Source organism: Barbus barbus, assembly GCF_936440315.1.
Source record: "Barbus barbus genome assembly, chromosome: 47".
NCBI classification, from domain to species: Eukaryota; Metazoa; Chordata; class Actinopteri; order Cypriniformes; family Cyprinidae; genus Barbus; species Barbus barbus.
This window is the reverse complement of record NC_136725.1, coordinates 23,585,971-23,608,564: the sequence shown is the minus strand read 5'-3', so window position 1 is coordinate 23,608,564 and position 22,594 is coordinate 23,585,971. Positions and strand designations below refer to the sequence as shown.

At 35.8% G+C, this 22,594-nt stretch overlaps 2 protein-coding genes across 2 annotated transcripts; both read right to left on the bottom strand.

Moving 5' to 3' along the window:
- Positions 1–414: 414 nt before the first annotated feature.
- Positions 415–10,588, bottom strand: LOC306865356 (neuropeptide FF receptor 1-like). The gene is made up of 4 exons (XM_079409913.1): positions 10,475–10,588; positions 8,755–9,109; positions 8,089–8,188; positions 415–1,807 (listed from the first exon to the last, which is right to left on the bottom strand). The coding sequence occupies exons 2-4, from the start codon at positions 9,092–9,094 to the stop codon at positions 868–870; spliced, it is 1,380 nt and encodes a 459-aa protein (XP_079266039.1). The 5' UTR covers positions 9,095–9,109; positions 10,475–10,588; the 3' UTR covers positions 415–867.
- Positions 10,589–15,494: 4,906 nt separating this feature from the next.
- LOC306865951 (uncharacterized protein) lies at positions 15,495–22,066 on the bottom strand. The gene is made up of 5 exons (XM_079410823.1): positions 22,005–22,066; positions 19,953–20,491; positions 18,222–18,258; positions 16,376–17,299; positions 15,495–15,837 (listed from the first exon to the last, which is right to left on the bottom strand). The coding sequence occupies exons 1-4, from the start codon at positions 22,045–22,047 to the stop codon at positions 16,389–16,391; spliced, it is 1,530 nt and encodes a 509-aa protein (XP_079266949.1). The 5' UTR covers positions 22,048–22,066; the 3' UTR covers positions 15,495–15,837; positions 16,376–16,388.
- Positions 22,067–22,594: the final 528 nt, after the last annotated feature.

Genomic DNA, 22,594 nt, shown 5'->3' with positions numbered 1-22,594 from the left:
CTAATTACTAATATACTGCTTAAAACTATAAATGTTCAGAATGTGTAGTTTTATTAGTTTATTAGCTAATAAAAATATATATTTGTAATGGTTAAAAACTGTAAGTGTTCGATAATTCAATGTTGCATTTAAAAAGTTATTTATATTTTAATATTAATGTATTTATATTATTTTACAAATCTAAATTAACATATATAAAATATATTTTTAAAGTAGTGAGATTTTTGCGTCGTAATTACGTGATGATGTCATCGTGCAACGACATCAATGTCATTTAGCAACTTTTAGCAACAAATCGACCGTCCTATAGCAACTTCCCCTGAAAATTAGTTGTCAACACGGTCTCAAAGCAGTTCTGGAGAGGTTGTTCATGTATTTATGTCCTCATTTAGTGAGACGGCAGAGGCTGAAATCACCGCAAGCGTCATTCGGACTTTATTCATGAAGAGACGCACAGAAGATAAAGAGTTCATATTTAGTTCAGTTTCTCCTCTGATATGGACGCTAAAATAGTTATCTTTATAGTTATCGTTCTTGGTGTGAACGGGGCTTAAAGATTTACAGATACTGGTCCATATTGCAATTTAAGTGTAATGACCTACTTTTTTTTTTTTTTAAGTTTGACAAAATCTGTGACATTCCGGCGTTATACAATAAATGTATTTTTATGACTGGATCCCGCGATTCCATTTGCCTTTTCCGCACTGCAGAAATCATAGGGCCCTACAACAAGTTGCTTTATAACAATGTATTATATAAAGCGCTATAGAAATAAATGTCACTAAGAAATTGAAAACTGAAAACAGAAGCTTGTCAAATGTCAGCTGATTAATCAGGATGGTTGACACACAACAGTCTACAGTGGTTTCAACGCTCCCAGGCGTTGTATATTTTCCCGCCTGCTGAAGACACCTTCTCAATCGCTTCTAAGCGAATTTCCCTTTTTATAGACATGCTGCTGTTTCCCCCTTCGGCTGAAGAGCCCTTGGTGTCCATCGATACCCTCCGGTGCTCCAGCTCCAGGCGAACGCATCCTGTCAGGTCACTTTCTGTGAAGATCCGGTTCGTTCTCGAGCCCAGGCTGAGTGGATGGCCGCTAACAACTGTATTCAAAGGGCTTCCAGCTCTGGGCTGTTTGATGCAGAATCTCGTCGTCTTTTGGGCCCAGCAACAAGCCTGATGCTGACATGCAGCCTGGAAGCCTCTCTTGAAGTTCTCATTGAAGTAGCCGTAGATAATGGGGTTGACACTGGAATTGGAGAAGGCCAGCCAGTGAGAGAGAGGGAATATATAGCTGGTCAGGAGCTCCAGATTGTCCTCGTCTGGACGGGCATAATCGGTCAGCAGCATGAGCGTCCACAGCGGCAGCCAGGACAGCATGAAGAGCAGAGCCACCACAATCAGCATCTTTATCACTCTGATCTTTCTTTGAGACGCGGGACATTTGCCGTGCGCGGGAACATCGGGCTGCTCGGCGCTGGCCAGGATGGCTGTGGCATACAGCTTTGCGCTGATCCGGCCGTACATGAGCATGATGAGCGCCAGGGGAATGGCGTATATGTGTACGAACAGGACGGTGGTGTACACTTTCCTCATCTCCGGGTCAGGCCAAGTCTCGTAGCAGGAGTACAGCGGGTATGTGCTGTTGTCACTGTGAACCATGAAATGCCCTTTTTCTTGGTTGACAGTCAACATTAACACCGAGGGAAACATTATGGTGAGAGCAAGCACCCATATCACCCCGACTGACACCTTTGCGACAAAGAGCGTAAGTTTGGGCTTGAACGGGTAAACGATGCAGCGAAACCTGGGTTTCAGATGAGGAGAAAACACATATAGGTTATGGATTACTAAAGATCTTAAAATGTGTTTAAATGAGAAAAAAACTGCTTTTTTAAATGGTGATAAGGAACTGGTTAGAGACAAAAGGAAGGGATTTAGGGGTTGAATTAGGAAAGCTAAACTAACACAAGGATAAGATTGAAAATAGGTTTCATATACAGGCAATGCTAAGAAGGCATGGGAAGGGCTTAATAGTTTTATGGAAGAGAGAAGAGGAAACAGGTGTGTTCCTTACAAGGTGCACTTTTTGTAGAAGATTTAAATGTCTTCTTTACTAGGTTTGATAGGGGGAAATGTACTACCAAATGTGAGAGAATGTGTCTTAATATTCTGGCATATGAGCCTATTAAACTTGAAGAGTATGAAGCAGCCAGTCTTGCTAGCATTAAGCCAAATAAATCACCTGGCCCAGACGGGCTAAAGGGTCGTGTGTTAAAAGATTGTGTTTTCCAACTAACTGGTGTTCTTACCCGACTGTTCCAGCTCTTGTTAAATTGTAGGCTGGTTACAAATTCATGGAAAGAAACCAAGATTGTTCCAGTACCTAAAATATCTAATGCCAATCAGTTAAAAGATTTCAGATAGACAGCTCTAACATCCATGTTGGGTAAATGTATGGAACGAGTACTAACAAGACATATTTGGAACCGTGTGGTCAAAGATTTGGACACCCTTCAGTCTGCCTATATGGACAAGAGGGGCACCGATTATGCTGTTATAACCTTATGTGATTTTGTAGCTGAACACATTCAGCATACTACAAATTATGTTAGGATTTTAATTCGATTCGGATTGATATTCTTTTGCAAAGATTAATTAACTTGGGAGTAAATGGTGATCTTATTTGATGGATTAAAGGCATTCTTTTAAATCGTCCTCAAATAGTTAATGATATGGTGTCAATCATTGTAAATACAGGAGTTCCACAAGGAACTATTTTATCACCCTTACTTTTCTCGTTGCATACAAATGAATTTAAGATCTAGGATTCATATTTTAACTTCTTTAAATACGTGGACGATATGGCACTTGTTGGCCGGTTGAGTAAAGCTGGAACAGTGGGAGACACACTGTGTTATAGTTACATACATTTATTTCAAAATTGGTATAAACCGAGTTCACTGGAGATTAATGTGAACAAAATGAAGGAATAGTTCATTTGTAGGAATAAACTAGATTTTATTGAAGTGTTAGAACCTTTGATACTTGATGGACATCAAATAGAGACGGTAGGAAGGTTTAAATATTTAGGAACATTTATTGATAGTAAACTGACATTTGCTGGAAATGTTTTAAAAAAAAAGCAATGCAGAGATTACATCTTATTAGGAGGTTACAACATTTGAGTTAACATATTTTAGATGGTCTATAAGAATCTTGTTGAGTGTGTTAATACGTTTTAATATGACTAAGTGGTATGGACTATTGCCAGTTAAAGAAATGCAAAAACTGGATAGAGTAGACTAGTGCAATTGTAGGACAACCACAAAGACAATTGAATGAAATCTTTCAAACAAGAGTCAAAGAAAAACCACAGGTTATTACTGGAGATTGTTCTCATCCTTTGAATATTAAATTTCAGCTTTTATCATCAAAAAGATGTTTTAGGCAACCTCAAGCAAGGAAAAATCTGTATCAAATGTCATTTGTCCCAACGGGCGTTAGAATTTTATATTCTGGGATTTGAGCGTGAGCAGGGGTGATTGTGTTACTTCTTGTCTTTTATGTAATTTGTGTGATGTTAAATGTATTTGTGTGGTGAAGCCAAAGACAAATGTCCACTCGTGGACAATAAAGTGAATAAACTAAACATACGGGGACATTAACCCAGACTGCTTTCTACCTTTCTACTCTAATATTACACACACACAGTTTACAATTTTTTTTTTTTTTTTTACAAACACATCTATCTATCTATCTATCTATCTATCTATCTATCTATCTATATATATATATAAATTTAGAATAACCGATATAAGCTTATGTAGATATATAAATATTTGTATAATATATAATAAAATACATTAAATATATACAAAATATATATTATAAAATTATATATGTTAATTAATAAATAAATGATAGTTTATGTTATATAATTTATAATTTTAATGGTAAAATAGCGATATCTTATTATACCTTATTTTGACACTGTCCACATTTTCACCAATGTCCGTCTATGCATTACCGCCAACGCGTGCATTCTCATTCAAACTCACGTGTCAGGACGATAAGACTGCCTGAAGCGCAAGCGTAAAAGACGCTCGGGATGTCAAATTGACTGAAAAACTAAATTTGAACTTCGTACTAAAATATTATCAATATTCAAATTATATTCAAATTTAAAAGGCATAATTTCTGTTAGGTGGAAAAAAGCTTTTGGTTTCTCTCCTGAGGCCACAAGAGGACGCATCGAGTAAAATATTACTAATGCACGTTTCTTCAAAGCAAACAAATAACACGACTATCTTTGAAAAAAGTTCATAATGTTTAAAATAAGGTTTATAAACCATATACAATTACGTTGCTTAAACAATTAGAAACAAAAAGCATCATATGTATGCATAGTTTAATACTAAGGACTAAGAGTAGGCTACTTTTTTCATTTAAAAACATGATGCAGTGGGATGGGGAAAAACCACCATAAAATCTTGAGACATGTTATTTTAAAAATTGAGCTTACATTAATTTTACATGACTTTCTTGTGCGAGTGTAACGGTGATAGACGTCCCTATAGAAAATGCAATAAATATGCGTTCTGTGTGAATGGCTTGGTTCCGGTTTTGCTTGTAATTTGGTTATCAGTAGAAAAGGTTTTAGCACTAAGCCCATAGTAGCAGCCAAAAAAAAGTCAAATAAAGTTAACAGCTTTATTTTTGTATTTTTATTTTTCTACATTAATCAGGGCTCTAGACCAGGGCTCGACAGTGCGAGCATCTCACTCGCATTTGCGACTAAAAATAGATGTGTGCGAATTGGAAAATGTATTTAGGAGCATGAGTGCGAATACAATACAAAATACAAAACAGCCTAACTTATACAGTAGCCTATAACAAACTTATTAATTTATTCAGTTTATGGAAAAATTGCGATACAGCCTCATATGATTACTAAACTTTAAAGGCAACGGTTTAATTCAAATGAGCACAGATGAGAAGAAAAGCGGGGCGAGTGAAGGAGACGCGCTGAATGATGCACATTCGCCACTAGAGGGCGCTGATGCTGTGCTACTTTCCTAAAACTGTCATTTAGATATTTATATCCGCTTACTCTTCACATTAGCATCAAATAATTCTAATTTAAAGATTTAATGAGCTATTTATTTTCAAAACTTAGTGAGCTATTTATTTTCAAACATTTTTTTCTACCCTAAAACATGGTCTATCCACTGATCTATAATAGAGAACAGTGGAGTGGGCCTAGCTTGACTGATTCGTTATTATTGTTCAGTAACACTTAACAGTTAACATGAAAAAACAATGACTGCATTTATTAATAATGTTCATCTTAACTTCAACTTTTAATAATACATTATAAAATCAAAAGTTGTGTCTTAATATTATTCAATGGAGCTAACATTAACTAGTTGTATTTTTTATTAATCAACATTAACAAAGAATATTAACTACGCAACAATTAGCTATTGCACATTGTTAGTTAAAGGAACACTCCACTTTTTTTTTAAATAGGCTCATTTTCCAACTCCCCAAGAGCTAAGCAGATGAGATTTACCGTTTTCGAATCCATTCAGCCGATCTCCGGGTCTGGCGGTAGCACTTTTAGCTTAGCTTAGCATAGATCATTGAATCTGATTAGACCATTAGCATCGCGCTCAAAAATGACCAAAGAGTTTCGATATTTTTCCTATTTAAAACTTGACTCTTCTGTAGTTACATCGTGTACTAAGACTGACAGAAAACTATACTCTCATTCCGGCGTAATAATCAAGGAACTTGCTTGGGTGCAGCGGGCGCAGTGATATTACGCAGCGCCTGAAAGTAGTCCCCAGCAAGGTAACTAGTTATGATATAGCTGGGGACTACTAGCCATATTGGCCTAGAATATTGCAACTTTTTATTTTCCGTTAGTCTTCTGTAGTTACACCGTGTACTAAGAGTCAAGTTTTAAATAGGAAAAATATGAGCCTATTTTCAAAACAAGTGGAGAGTTCCTTTAATGTTAACCTGCTTTAACTAATGTTAACAAATGGGACCTTATTGTAAAGTGTTACCTATTGTTCTTTCATCAATAAAGTCTTTTAGTAAATTATCTTTAATAAAAGTTATTTAACCTGTTAGGAGGACAACACTTTTTTCACTTAGAAATTATATATTGTGATAAAAAAAAAAAATAATATTATATATATACACACACACCATGACAAAAGCTTCAATGACTATTGAATAATAGTATTTAATATGTAATGATTAAAACAAAATGAGGATTCATTGTTATTCTTAATTAAAAAGCACAACTACAAGAAAACAGTAGGCTGCAATGACAAACTGTCTTGCAACACATTTATTAACAAAAACGAATAAGACGAGGCATGGCATAGGACACATCACATGCTGTATTATATACGGACTAATAAATTACAGAATGTTTAGCAAACACGGAGGAATCAAATAAATAATAATATTAAAAAAGATTAAAGAAAGCCTCCATAACATAACGTGAGGTAAACAGCAAAGATAACAAGCTTTTCAAAACGAAAACAAAAAGAGTAAAACTAAACTGGCTGTCGCTGACAGGACTTGCATGTTTTTTCTACAAGAATACCAGCATGTTCACCGTCTCTGGTTTAAGAAGCGGTCTTTTACTTTAGTTTGAAAACCAAACCCTCCGTTGCGCTCCGTCCGCTGCGCGCACCTTCGTGTTCGTGCTGACGCAGCGAGTATAAACCAGGCTCTACCCACGAAGCGCTCGCTCTGAAAGCACCTCTCTTCATGTGATCAGTGAAATCTGACTCCTGCTACAGTGTAGCTCTGCAGCACGTTCTGTATGAAGCAGACGCTTTGGAGCAGCGCAGACCAGGCACTCGCACAAGTTGGACCACGTCAAATTTTTACTCGCACACTCAAAAAATGGTCGCAGTCTAGAGTCCTGTTAATGTATTTTTCCTACTGAGTACCTCATTTGTGTTGTTTAATAATGAGGATTTACATTATTTTACACATTGCATATTTTGAAAGACTGTCTTGACTGTTGTCATATCTTAAGATAACTGATCTTGTGTGTAACTTGCTTCAGTTATTTTTTTCCAATTATTTATTTTTCTTTATTTAAAAAAAAGAAAAAAGTGTAGGCCTATTTTTTGTTGTGAATGTCCCAATTGAGGAACGGGATGTGAAAATTTAAGATAAATGTTCATATGTTTTGGTTGCATTTCTGATTTAATAAAAATGTAGATGGTTGTTTAAAATAGGTGTATAGTATATGTAATATTATAATATCGATATATCGATCAATATTCTCCTGTATCCAATCATATCGAAATAGTATAGTAGAATTTTTTGAAGTATCTGCAAATATTGTATCGCTGGTTATGAGAATCAATATAGTATCGTATCGTGATGAACCATCCGATTTACACCCCTAATGTATATATGTGTGTGTGTGTGTGTGTGTGTGTGTGTGTGTGTGTGTGTCAAATATACATGCATGTAATAGACCTAAAATTATATTAATGAATTACACTTAACATAAATTTAAGCTTATATAATTATGTTTCACTTATATTTCATACATCTTGAGCAGATTGTGATAATTAATCCATGAAAATGGTACAATAACTTCTTTCTCCATCATCATTTACTGATGAATGATGGCACTGAACTGCTTCACAAAAGTTTCAGTTCATTTTTGTCTATATATTTGTACGTAGGTAAAAGGGTTAAAGCTTTGCACAGCATCAAAACATTGAAATATTTCAGCATCTCTCCAAAGATGACACTGACCTGCAAGTACTGCTGAGCTCACCCTTTACAGTTCTCGCCTAATGTTTTCTGCACATATCAGAAACAGCATCATGTAAGAGCCGTCATAATGACCAGCAGTTCACCGCTGCGTTTCGTGAGTCTAAACCTCAATCAGCTCTAACAATGTGCTAATTAGTACTTCCAGCGGAGCTGCACACTTCAGATACGAGCCACGACTGACAATACTGCTGCTCTATTGTTTCCTTCTCAAACATTTGTTTGTTCAATGCTTATTTCATTTTTCTCAAAATTATAAACACTTACCTGTCCACAGCAATGGCGACTAATGTGAAAACGGAGGCACAGACAGACGTTCCTTGCACCAGACCACTCAGTTTACATATCGTGTTGCTGAAAGGCCAACCTGACAACAACAGAAACATGTTCACATTGAATCTAGAAATTCAGTTTAATAAACTAGAGAAAGTTTGATGACAAACTGTTGATGTAGCCTTGTCTGAATGCTTCAAATTACTTTAAAAGCTTTAAGTTTGAAGGTTTTAGTCAGAGAAAGTCAATTTTGCTAACATGTTTTAAAACATTTCTGGCATGTATTTTCAAGTTGCTAACATGGCTTGACAAACCCGAGACAGACCTGATGAAATTAGACCAGAGTCATTTATTTTCAAACCCGACTGGACCCGAACGTAAGTAATAAAGTTCTGTGTAACCAATTATTAACAGTTTTTTTTTATTATTAACCTTTAGGAATTAGGAAATCCCTTTAGGGGATCCAATCGTTCTTTTCATCTGCAACCCCCCCCGGACAAACATCTAACCACCCCCCCCCGGGCTGACCACCACACATTGCCTTCAAACCTGTGGGAAACACTGGATCAGACTTGTTCTATACTTGGCAAACACCTTAGTAGCAACAGTGAGTTTCGCACAGGTAAATATTGTTGCACATCAAACACTAGATTTCCACACCTGTGATGAGGTTGTCCACTAGCGTCGTGGGAATGCAGAAGATCCCAACCAGCAGGTCGCTGACGGCTAGATTCAGGATGAAGATGTTGGTGACGGTTCTCATGTGCCGGTTCCTCAGGACTATCACACAGACCAGACCGTTTCCCATCAGGCACAGCAGGAAGATGAAGAGATACGCCAGCATGAAGAGCGTGGCCGTCGGCAGCGAATGCTGGTAATAAGGAAACAGGACGATGCCCCCTGCTGTGCTGGAGTTGGTGCTGTTAGTCTGGTTGGTGCAGGAGACAAGATCTGAGATGATGACGGAGGCAGCATCCCATAATCCCTCTGAACCCTCCATGAATGCAAAGCAACGCTGGGAACAAACACAAAAATAAACAAACTCATCAAAATTATTTTCTTCAGTTTTAGCTCTAATACTATTTGGAAGCTCGTTTCCGCTAATGAATAAAAAACGTTGTGATTTTTTTAGTTCACGATTTGGGTTTTGTTTCTCGCAGTGAAAAAAAAAAATCAGAAGTCTTTTGTTCTTCTTGCAAATCTGTTTTTATGTTTCTGCCCCTGAATAAATAAATAAAAAAGGTAAATAAACAAAAGGTAATTGTAACTTTTTCATCTCATAATTTGGAGTTTTGTTTGTTTGTTTTTTTTTTCAATTCGGAGTAGTTTTTTCTGAATTGAGAGGAAAAAAAATTAATTGTGAGTAAAAACTTTTTTTTTTTATTCCATAGTGGAAACAAGCTTCTATAAATACTACTGACATTTACCAACAAAACACATTGAAATAAAACATTTTTAAAAAATCCTGTTAGAAACATTCAAACGCTGTTGACAGAGCAGCTTTTAAAATCTTTCATATTGTGAAGCGTAAGTGGTTTGCTGAAGTGATTAGAGCTAGAAGACCATTATTGAGAACTGAGGTCAAATATATAAGGAACACACAGGTCTAGATCTCAGAAACTACGAGGTTTTTAATCAAAAGTCCAATTACACAAATGCTCGTTTTCTTAAGCAGTGGTTTAATATGTAGGTTTTAAATATAATAATCAGCAAAGTCTCACATTAGAGTGGTTTTTGTGAATTTTCATGTCATCCAAACTAAAAAAGACAATATCACAAACTCAGATTTTACTGACAGGTTGTGTTTTATTTTTCTCATTCTTAAAACTGCATTATTATTGGGACAAGATATCACGTGTTTATTTGTCATAATACAATTGATGTGGGATAAAACAATATTTTTTAGTACTAACTTGCCATTTCAGAATTTCTTTACTGTAAATTAGCTGAAAAAGCTTGTGACAACATGCCCCAGATCATTCAACATCTGTATAATGAATGCCAATGTATGTTTTATTCCACTCAGGACAACAAATATGAAATGTTTAATAACGAAGTATTAATAGCCAAGACTTTAAGGTTAATTCCTATAGAAACTGTAAGGTTAGTAAGTTACATAAATAAACGCAAAATTGCTTGCCTCAACTTACAAAGCGCACATCTCTCATCTTTTTTGTTCTTATAGGAATATGAATGTTTAAGACTGTATTATCCTTAAATCTAAACCTTTTCACACATTATTCAGCAGTGATCTGTACAAACAGAGCGATAAAGCTGACACAACTTCACCTCAGATGCAGAAACTGATCAAGGTAACGTTAGCTGAAATAGTTAATAACATTTGCGTTTTATCGGTTAATTCGAGTCACAAACATCTTACCTTACTCTCCTTCAGGTGAAAAGGTGAAGTAAAGGCAGTGGTGGAATAAAATAAGTGTATAAACAGCTCGGTTACGATCGTGTCCGTCTCTGATCAACTCTGCACTGATTGATTGATTCCCGCGCGCGCGCGCCTGTCTCGCGCCACTGATGTCCGATTCACGAACCGGTTGATTCGTTTGAACCGACTCACAACCCGTTTACTTGACTATTATGGAAAACTTGTTTGGGAGAGAAACTGTAAGGCGAGACACATGTTTGGAGCTGTAAAGAGTAATATTTCACACAAAATCTTGCTTTCAGTCACTAGGCATTAATAAAATTAAGTTCTCGATTATGGTATAAAACGAATAAATGATCTCAGATTCGTTTTTATATTATATTTTATATTTTGTAAATTTATATTAACTGGTAAGAGGACGTTTCTGAGTGTGACTGATAACCTGAACGGATCATTTAAATGAACCACTCAAATGAACCGACTCCTATAAATGAATCACTACATGTGATTCATTTCAGGGAGTCGGTTCCCTGAAATGAATCACGTTCACGCGTGACACTCAGCACAATCGTATGTTCTTTAACGTGCTGCAATTAATCTAGTTTAATGATTAGACCTGCTGATTAATAATCACTGTCACAGAAATGACAATTACATTAAATAAGGCGTTTATTATGAATGCTAAAACCAATATATTAGAGCGCGTATTCAATATGTCTAGCTATAATTGACTCACATATTCATAATTAAGTCGACATACAGTACTAGAGTTACATTACTGTGTGGGAGACTAATTTCTCAGAGTAATATATTAACTAAACACTCAAAATCCAAGAAAAGCTTATATAGGCTATCAGCTGGCTGTGTGTGACTGAAACAATTAGTGATTTTCTTACATCTGATGTGTATTAAACACACAATGCATGAGAAAATGTGGTATTTCATGCTCCATGTCATTGTAGCAGCTGTTTTTCCTTCTAGCTAAAGATAATAGTTGTTATGATGAAGCACCTGTATGTGGGTGATTCTCAATCAACACCTGTGAAAAATACTACAGCTTTTTTTCACCTGATACAGAATCAGAGCATCTCATTTAACCTACAGGCTGTCTTATTTTATGCATGAAGAATTTGCAAATGAATAAAAAAAGATCTCATTTAAATATAGGCTAGATATTCTGAGCATGCATCTATGCCAGCCTTTGTTTCTTTAGCAATTTGGGGTTGTTTTGCATAAAAAAATAGAGGTCAAATATGAACATCAAAAAGAATTTTACACGTAGAAACATGCTGTTTTCTTCCATCAGTAGAGCATTTCAAGTAAGATTTTCCCAGCATTATAATTTCTGTGTCTCATCATGCTGATGTTTATTAAAAAAATTCAGCAGTATACAATATTTGGTAACACTTTATTTTAAGGTGTCATAATACAGAGTAATTACTTAATTAAGTGCTACTTAGTGTACTTACATGAAACAAAATGTACTTACCATGTAACTAAGTTATGGAACAGCCTGTACTTACAGTTTGTAATTATGTAGATGTAATAGACAGCTACTGTTACACATGTTACAGACAGATACTTGCACACTTAAGTACAATATTCATACACTATTTAAAGTAGCTTATGTCTGTGTACTTGCTTTTATAATTACGTTGTATAAAGTCTGCAACACATATGTAACAATCTTTTGGTTGCATAAGTATCTGTGTAACAGACTCGGTTTGATACATATGTGTAACAGCTGCCTATTACATCTACATAATTACAAACTGTAAGTACAGGCTGTTCCATAACTTAGTTACATTTTGTTTCATGCAAGTACAACAGCTACTACTAAGTACTTAATTAGGTAATTACTCTGTGTTATGACATCTTAAAATAAAGTGTTACCCAATGTTTAACATATTCATAACTCCAATTATCTAGAGCTATTGCTGTGATAACTGTCATTAAACAATATGAACATGTTTCTGTAAACGGTTTGGGTCAGAAAGCACCTGCTCAAATATTAAACACCTTTCTCCTTCCTTCTATTAAGCTGCCAGTTTTATAGACTCTATTCTTCTTATCTCTCTAAAAATGTTCAGCTTTAATTCCCCAGCTGTGCTCGCTGACATTTGATGCAGGTTCGGCTCGGATCCCAAAAGGGTTTAAAAACAGCAGGAGAGACTTTTTTACACAGAGCTCAAATATTACAACAGTCTGCTCATCTCAGCATGAAAGCAAGAGATATGAGCATTTTAAATCAACATTTAGACTCATATTCCCCATCTCCGATGTTATCGTTTTAATATCAGCTCTAAATAATAGGCTACGTTATACACACAGCCTTACTCTAGCCAAAACACTGTTAAAATCAAATTACTGTTGTGTATATTGTTCTATTCCCTTTATTACTATCTTTCATATTTGTTTTGTTTTTATAGCATATGTGCAGTGTCTGGTGGCCACATAATCCAGTAAAAATCATTCACAGCAGGACTGTTTACTTCAGTCAGTGCCGATTCAAAAAGTGTTCAGAGACAACCGTCGTTCTCAATCCATGACTGCATTCCCACATTATCTGGGACGTCTGTCAGAATGTGCTGTTTACTTCAGTCTCTGCTCTATTGTCAATGTTCTCCAACATTTATGACCCTGCAGCACAAAAGCAGTCATGCACAGGTATATTTGTAGCAATAGCCAACAATACATTGTATGTATAATTATTGATTTTTCTTTTATGCCAAAAATCATTAGGATATTAAGATCATGTTCCATGAAGATATTTTGTAAATGTCCTACTGTAAATATATCAAAACTTCATTTTTGATTAGTAATATGCATTGGTAAGAACTTCATTTGAACAACTTTAAAGGAGATTTTCTCAATATTTAGATTTTTTTGCACCCTCAGATTCCAGATTTTCAAATAGTTGTATCTCAGACAAATATTGTCCTATCATAACAAACCATACATCAATGGAAAGCTATTTATTCAGCTTTCAGATGATGTAGAAATCTCAATTTTGAAAAATTGACCCTTATGATTGGTTTTGTGGTCCAGGGTCACATATAATCAAAACATGAAAACTGTCTGCAGATTAACATTATTGTTCTTGGAATGGAAAGGTCACAATTTAAAAAGTAATTATTCTCTTCTGTTGAAACTCTCAAGTACTTTTAATTCTCCTGCAATGACATTATAATAAATACAGAGACATTTCATTTATAATTCTGATTTAATTATATCACCCAAAAATGAAAAATTGCTGAAAATGTGCTCACTCTCAGGCCATCCAAGATGGAGATGAGTTTATTTCTTCATCAGGTTTGGAGAAATGTAGCATTACATCAGTGTCTCAGCAATGGATGCTCTGCAGTGAATGGGTGCCGTCAGAATGAGAGTCCAAACACAATAATCCACAAGTAATCATTAAGATGTTTTAAGTCCATAATCCATAATAACGCTTCCTCCAGTGAAAAAGTGTTCTGGTCTGAATCAGGAGAGAAATATGCACAGATCAAGCAGCGTTTACAAGACAAAACAGCTCTAAACAAATATATGTGGCTGGATTTTGATGTGAGAGACAACAGGAGATGCACTTTTTCACTGGAGGAAGAGTTATTATGGAGTATAGACTCATATTTTAAATGTCTTAATGCTGGATGTGTTTGAGCTTTTGTGTTCTCCAGATGTTAACTGATGGACTGGAGTGGTGTGGATTATTGTGATGTTTTTATCAGCTGTTTGGACTCTCATTCTGACGGCACCCATTCACTGCAGAGCATCCATTGCTGAGACACTGATGCAGAGACACATTTCTACAAACCTGATGAAGAAACAAACTCATCCTGATCTCAGATGATCTGAGGGTGAGCACATTTTCAGCAGATTTTCATGCCTTTTATAAACTATTATCTCACCAACCAACTGAACAAAACCCAACCAAAACTAGTTTATTGGCTGTCTGTGTCTCAGTCTCAGGTGCAAAAGTTCAAAAATGAGATTGTTAGACCTGCTCACACTCAGTCTCTTCTTCTTCTTTGAAATAACCGGTTGCTTCAAACTCCTTTTACGAGTAATGATCAGATCTAAATGCAGGGCTGAAGTCGTACATCTGCACAGAGAACGTGAGAATCCCTCCTGAAGGTGAGTCAAGTAGTTTTGAGAAGAAGCACGGCACTATAATTGATCGTGAGGCGGTTTGCTGAGGTTCAATTGGCAGTTTAATGAAGCTCAGAAAGGCTCACGCAAGCGTCAGAAATGCCACCCACATTCCCAGCAGCTTTAACAGAATCCCTCCGAACAAACACAGGTTGTTTGTGAGCTAAAATAGTCTTTGCTCTTCCTGTGAAAAGATGCACTAGGCACAATCATTAGAAAGCTTGGATTTCACTGTTTGTCGGCTCTATTTAAATTCTTAATATTCATCTAACCCACAATTCTCTGCAAATAAATCACAAAAAGTTTGAAGTGGTTCATGCATCTGTTAAGTCATTATTCCTAATGTAATGTATTCCTTGTTGAGGAAATAATCAATTTTTTAGCCATTCGAGTTACTTAGAAACTAAAACGTGCTTCAATTGTTAAACATCAAACAAATGAGCATCACACTGATTGTTCAAATGTGTTAACGTGTTTTCATTCGTAAGAGGATGCAGAAACTCCTGTGATGATGACTAGGCTGGAAACCAAACTTTTTTCTGCACTGTATCATGTATAATTCACCAAGAAGAATCTGTTCAGTTTCCTGAAACCCTGATTAACAGTTTCACTTCACTTGTTTTGCCTCAAGAACTCAATTTTTACTCAATGTTACCATATTAAAATCTAAATTAATTATTTATTAATTAACAAATGTATTATAGGTAAGATGCAGATGCATGCAAAACAAAGTAAAACACTTTAAAATAATTCCCAATATATAAAACAACCTTTGTTTTCCTGCAGTGAATTAAACAAATACTTTTAACATAATATTGTGATACGCACGTCTTAATGATTATATATGTATATATATTTATAGAAAGATTTTGTCATTCAAATATTTATTTAGATTATTAATATATGATATTAAAGTTAAACTGGTGTAACAAATGTGAATGATGCTCATATTTATTATGTCTGTTTTCAGGTCACATCAGTGAAAATGCGTGACTGTGTAACACTGCCATCATGTGGTCATTCTTTACAATTACATAAAAAAAATACATTCTCACAGATGTCAATGCTCAAAAAATGTCAGTTCACAGTAGGGCTAACATAAATCAATATAATATAAAGCATATAAAATCTGTCCCTGATGTCCAACAGCTCTTGTGATGCTTCTCGTCTTCATTTGAATTCCCTGGATTCAGCAGCATCTGACAGCCTGAAGACTGTAGGAGGAACAGATTAGAAATGGACATAAACATCTTCATTTTAGAAGCATAAAGGCAAAACATCTGCAGAAATGAGGACAATATTCAAAGAACACTTTCTTGTCCAGACTAAAGAACATGTACACAAGACACACAGTCACATGCCTTTAAAGAATAGTTAAACTAAAAATTAAAATGATCTGAAAATGTCTCTGGAGGAAGTGTTATTATAGATTATGGACTCATTAAAAAGCATCTTAATGCTGGATTTGTCTCATCTTTTGTCTTCTCCAGATGTTAACTTATGGACTGGAGTGATGAGGATTATTGTGATATTTTTATCGACTCTCATTCTGACGGCACCCATTCACTACAGAGCATCCATTGCTGAGACACATTTCTCCAAACCTGATGAAGAAACAAACTCATCCTAATCTCAGATGATCTGAGAGTGCGCACATGTTCATGTTTGGGTGAACTATTCCTTTAATAACGTGATGAATACAATATAGAATATCTTGATTTATGTCATTGAAAGAATCAATAATTGACAAACCTCAGCTGTTCCTTTACTGTGATATGAAAGCGTCTCCTGCAGCTCCGTTCTTGGCGTGATCTTCAGCTGGTTTCTCAGGACATTCAGGTGTCACGTCAGCTCTGTCTGTGTCACGTCGGTCTGCGTGTGTTGAATCGTCTGCCAGCGTAAATCTGCACCAGGGTTCGTGTGTTGGATCCTGATTCTCATACGGGACGGTAAAAGAACACAGCGCTCTCTGCATCATAACGTTCTTCCATTTCACACTTGACTTGGGTCTGGGAGTGTCTGGCTTCTGAAGAGCGTCTGCATTAGACTGCGTGTTTCTGATGGATGAAGGATTCTTGAACTGAACTGGCTCCTGTGAAACCATCTGCTGTTTAATCTCCGTGGCATCTTCACAGTGTTTGAGATCTTCTTTAAAGATCGTCAGCTGTGAAACTAAAGACGCTTCAGAGTCCAGTGATGTTGTGTCAGGCTTTTCATGCAAATGTTGCTCATTTGAGTCTCGCTCATGTTCCTCTGTGTTCGTTCCAGTGATCTTTAGGGATTTTTCAGTTGATTCCTCATTGGTTTGGACGTCCAGTTTGAGATCAGAGGAATCATGGCCGTTAATGGTTCTCTGTGCAGGTGCAGGAGCTTCTTTGATTACACTAGAATTAATATCAGGGAAATCAAACTCCCTTGAAACATCAGCAAAAGAAAAGGAAATGCTTCTGTTTTGAGTCTGTTTGTCTGTTTTCCCAGCTCGCTGTCTGTGATCTTCAGGTGTGTCCAGTCTCACGCTGTTAATCGGGTGAGCGGTCATCGGGCTGTTGTCTGAACTGCTGCTGTCCAGCTGTCGGCGCCACAACCGGCGACTGGTTTTTCTTGGTGGCGCCCGGATCACTGGAGGACTCTGGGTAGACGACGAAGCTCTGTGATCATCCTGAATCTCAGAGGAGCCTGTGAGATCAAATCACATGTGTGAGAATGCTCATTCAGAAACTTTACCAAAGTTTGGTGTCAGTAACAATTTTATTAAGAGAAATTCATACTTTTATTCAGCAAGGACGCATTAAAGTGACATTTACAACGTGACAAAAGATTTCTATTTCAAATAAATGCTGTTCTTTTGAACTTTCTATTCATCTGTGAATCCTGAAAAATAAAATGCATCACAGTTTCCACAAAAATATTGTGTATTTTTCAACATTGATAATAATCAGAAATGTTTGTTGAGCAGTAAATCAGTATATTATTATGATTTATGAAGATCGTGTGATACTGAAAACTGGAGTAATGATGCTGAAAATACACAGAAATAATTTATAGTTTAACAGATATTCACATAGAAAACAGCTGTATTTAAATTTTCTAAATATTTCACATTTTTACTACATTTTTGATCAAATAAATGCAGAAGAGACATCTGTCAAAAATATTAAAACATCTTTCAGAAACCAAACTTTTGAACATTCATGTTTATATTTTGGGTATGTTTGGCCAGTTTTGTCTTTCATTACAATAATATTTTTAACTAATTTAAAAGGGAGATATCTACAGATCATAAACTCAGTTTCAACTCTAAAATGATATTTATATGGTGTTTATGCCACATGGGTGTTAGGCAATAAATAGACAGACACTTACTATGTATCGGCCAATATATTTATATTTATACAGTTGTACATAATGTGCACATAAATGTATGTATTACTTGTTTTTATTTTTATAACTGCAAATTTATTTCTATTCTCTTGTATATATTTGCATGTACCCAGAACTCCTGGAAACCTCAACAAATTGATTTTGTCTTTGTGCACACTTGGAGAATTAATATATTCAAATAACATTCAAATGATATTAAAATTTAGTAAAGACTGACCTTTAACACAAGTGGACGCTGCAGGTGATGACTGACCCTGTAATGAAAAGGTTAATTGTGCAGACTGACACATCCATGAGTCCTGATCTACACAGATTCTGATGAGATGTTCGGTGAGGAAAACAAAACTTGAAGACACTGACGAAGCAGGACATACTGAACAGTGACCGCTGAAAGTACTCAGACACTTTACTGTCAAAATAACGACAGTTAGCGAATGGCTTCAGGAAGTTACGGAGGCCCTAAAGCCCAAAGTATACTTCATTTTTGTATACAGTAGCCTTTCAAAGGATTCTCCATTTGATATCATGCGCTCTAGAAAGCTTCATCTCAGTCCAGTATCTGCACTATATTTCTCCAGAAGTTATGAACGATAAACATATCTTTGTACTCTTAATCTAAAGTTTTGTCTCTCTCATAACAAGCACTTGTTGCTGTTGTTGTTCCGTCTCTTTAGTTTTGTTTTCTACTGTGAAACAACGGCTCGGATCAGTGCTGCCACCTTGTGGAACAACCGATTAGTGCAAAAGAAATTTAATGCGCAACAAGTGCGTACTCTCGCACTCGTAATTACTGAAGTATACTTTGGGTTTAAAGGGACATGGTAAAAAATAGAGAGAGGTAGGAGTAAAAAATATATATTTCAGTGAAAAAAATAAAATAAATTCAGCATCTCCTTGAGAAACGTTGCGTTTGCTCTCATAATTTTTGTGACGGAAATAATATGAGGTGGTAGAAAAACCTATATTCCTGTACTTTTGCGAGAGAACGCATAGTTTATTGGGGCAATGCTATAGTTTTGCAAGCGAATGCTGTTTCTTGCGGGAACACAAACGTTTTAAGAGCGAATGTGAATGTGTTGCAAGAGAACGCAACTTTTTTAGGACAGGAAGTAAATAGTATTAAGATCGAACGCAAATGTTTTGTGAGCGAATGCAATGCAATAGTTTTGTGAAAGAACGCAAATGTATTGTAAACTAAAGCAAAGTTTCTCGAAGGAATGCAAATGTTTTCTTTTTGTGAGGAAATGCAAAAACACAAAATTTAGCTGGAAAGCGCAACGTTTCTATGTGGAACGCAAATGTTTTACCAGAGAACACAAATTGTAAACTAAAGCAAAGTTTTTCTGGGCAATGGAAAAGTTTTGAGAGTGAACGCAAAAGCATTGGAAAAAATGTTTTCCTCCCATCTCATATTTATCCATCTCCATCATGTCTCCTTAAGGGCTCTGTAGATACTAATGAAGGACATTCACTCATTTAGAAGCGAACGAGTAATTTCCAGCTCATATATGTCCCTGCAGCACAAAAGCAGTCATGAGTAACACAGGTATATTTGTAGCAATAGCCAACAATACATTGTATGGATCACAATTATACATTTCTCTTTTATGCCAAAAATCATTAGGATATTAAGATCATGTTCCATGAAGATATTAAGTAAATCTCCTACCGTAAATATATCAAAACTTCATTTTTGATTAGTAATATGCATTGCTAAGGACTTCATTTGAACAACTTTAAAGGAGATTTTCTCAATATTTAGATTTTTTTGCACCCTCAGATTCCAGATTTTCAAATAGTTGTATCTCAGACTAATATTGTCCTATCATAACAAACCATACATCAATGGAAAGATTATTTATCCAGCTTTCAGATGATGTATACATCTCAATGACCTTTACACTAGTTTTGGGGTCCAGGGTCACATATAAGTGTCCATGTCACTGACCTCCAGCTTGTGCGGTTTCTCATCGCTCTGTCTGCGTCTCCTGTTGTTGGACAGCATCCCGTAGAGCTGTAACTGTTTCTTATATCGGCGGCTGCGGTGCATGTGGACCGGCCGTGTGCGGAGGCTGCGGTGGGACTTTAGGGAGGAGCTGGAGGGGGATGGAGAGGAGTCTGTCCCGGAGCTACACAGCTGCTGGTCTCTGACAGAGCGAGTCATCGGCTTCGGACTATTCGAGTCTTCAGACCGATTACGAAGCATTTCCACTCGCTTCAGTTGCTGTCGGAAGCTTCTGGGCTTTGGCTTCAAAGATCTGGTGAAGTTCAGTATGGGAATCGGCATCTTCCATATCCGGATGGCTCTCCTGAGCAGTTTATGAGAGCGGGTGTTTAAGTAGATGGCAGGATGGGCCGCACTGATGCTCTTGTTTCGGTGGTGGGTTTGTGAAGCAGAATGCTTCTCCGGTTCATTAGTAGCTGATGATTGAACATCAGAGGAGCTCATGGATGAGGATGGAGCTTCTGCAGCACTTGACAACATTGCTGGACAAAAAGAAACATCGCATAACTCTTTCCCCACCAAACAGGAATTTTCCAAGTTTCCGTGTTTTCACTGTTATACGCTAGGGGGCGCTAATACACATCTCTTGAATGAGTCTAGAATCACTCGATCAAAAACACAGGCGAGGAAGCCACAGAAATGGGTGATCTCATAACGTAAGCATATGCATATAAAAAATAATGTGATGGTCAACGCTAACAGCAGTATTAATAATATTACTATTATTGTTAGCATCCATGCCTGGGACGGCCCATATAAACGAGCCAAAATACTTTCCATGTCTTGAAATAATAATTTCTGAACATTAAACAATGATTGTCAGTTTCTCGTCGCTTCTCATTAAGATGTATTAAAGTATGAATTGCATCGGTAATGTCATAGAATAGCAGGCAGGGCAGATTGCAAGCAGTGTTATATCTTACCCATCTGAGCAACTTTAATTTAAAACGTGTCTTCTGCTAGTTATGGAAGCATTAAACTGATAAATAACAGATTGGAGATTAAAATAATAGCAGATTTGTCTCATTTTAAATTAGTAATAAAAGCTGAGATGAAAAGTTTACTTAAGCCAGAAATATAATTTTACTATGGTAAAATAAATTCAGCGATATCTTTTTGTCGCACTTTTATTCTCTATATAATGTTGATATGGTAACTAGTAAATACTGTAAATTTGTTTATGATAGCATGTGTGGAAATATTTTAAAAACGTGTTACAACTAACCCCGCTCCCCATCTTCGCCTTCATAATATTACTGAATATAATCCAGGTGGAGTATTTGATAAAAATTAGATTTTCTCTGCTTTTTTGCTCAAAATGTTCAAGTTTTAATAATTAAAAAGAATGCTTAAAGCTTATTGATCTTTATTTTGATGTGTAGTTAACCTCTAATGCAATACTCATTCACATATCAGTGTTAACAACCGGTTTACAAGCTACACATTCTGTTTAAAAATTAAGCGTTTTAAAATATATTTTGAATCAGTTTTTATTTAAAATTTTGTAAAAGTTTTAGTATTTTTGTAGTGCGTTTTGCCATTTTTTATTCGTCTTTATAATTTATGTTATTATTTATTTGAATTATTTCAGTAGCTACTTAATCTAAATGAAAATATGTTTCCTTGGCAACTAATCAAAGTAAAATAATTTACTTTTTTAATATTTTATTTTAAGTATATGTATGTATTTATTCGTTTTAACTAGTCTATAATGATCCTGACCTGGACAAATCTCCCCAACAGTTAAGAATTGTTTGAAATAAATGTTTATAAAACTTATTTGTAATAAATAAATAAAAATAATAAATCGTCTTATGCCGAGTTACAGCTGATTTACTGTAATAAAAGCATTACACAATCTACTCATGTGACATACTGTAAGTTCAAATGCACTGAATCTACATCAACTAATGATCTATTCAGCGTCTTGTTTTAAAGAGATTCGATCCCAGATCATATAAAGCAGGTTAAAAGTGAATATTGAGTCTCTCACACCTGTGGTTTTGCTCTTCTCCGTCTGATTTCTTCTGATCAGCATCTGAAGCTTCAGTGATTCTGTAACCGATGGGATGCGATTTCAAAAAACGCTTCACACTCGTATCGTTTGAATCGACTCTTTTCTTTCGAATCACTCAGAAGATTCGAACGCAGACGAGCGAATCATTCAGCTTGCGACATTAATTGCCACGAAGCAAGAATACGTTTTATTTGATTTTTATTTCATTTATTTTTCTGTTAGATGCATGACGAAATAGATGTATTAAGAAGAGATAAAACTCTGATGTTTATTTCTCAAGCCATTAAATCACTGATGTTATGAAATAAATCTCTGATATAGACTATAATAAGTACATTTTCTGCTTTTCCAGTCTCAATAACCTATTAATATTCTTAATGATCTTTTTATGCATAAAACTTTAGATACAGAGCTGAAATTGTCTGTGTGATTGGAACGCTATTATCAATTTAGAGACTCGTCAACAAAAAATAAGCAATAGAAACAACACAAGATCATAAAGAATCAATAAATGACTCGTCACATCATCATGATTGTTGAGTTTAACAGTGAAGATTGCCAAAGCAGC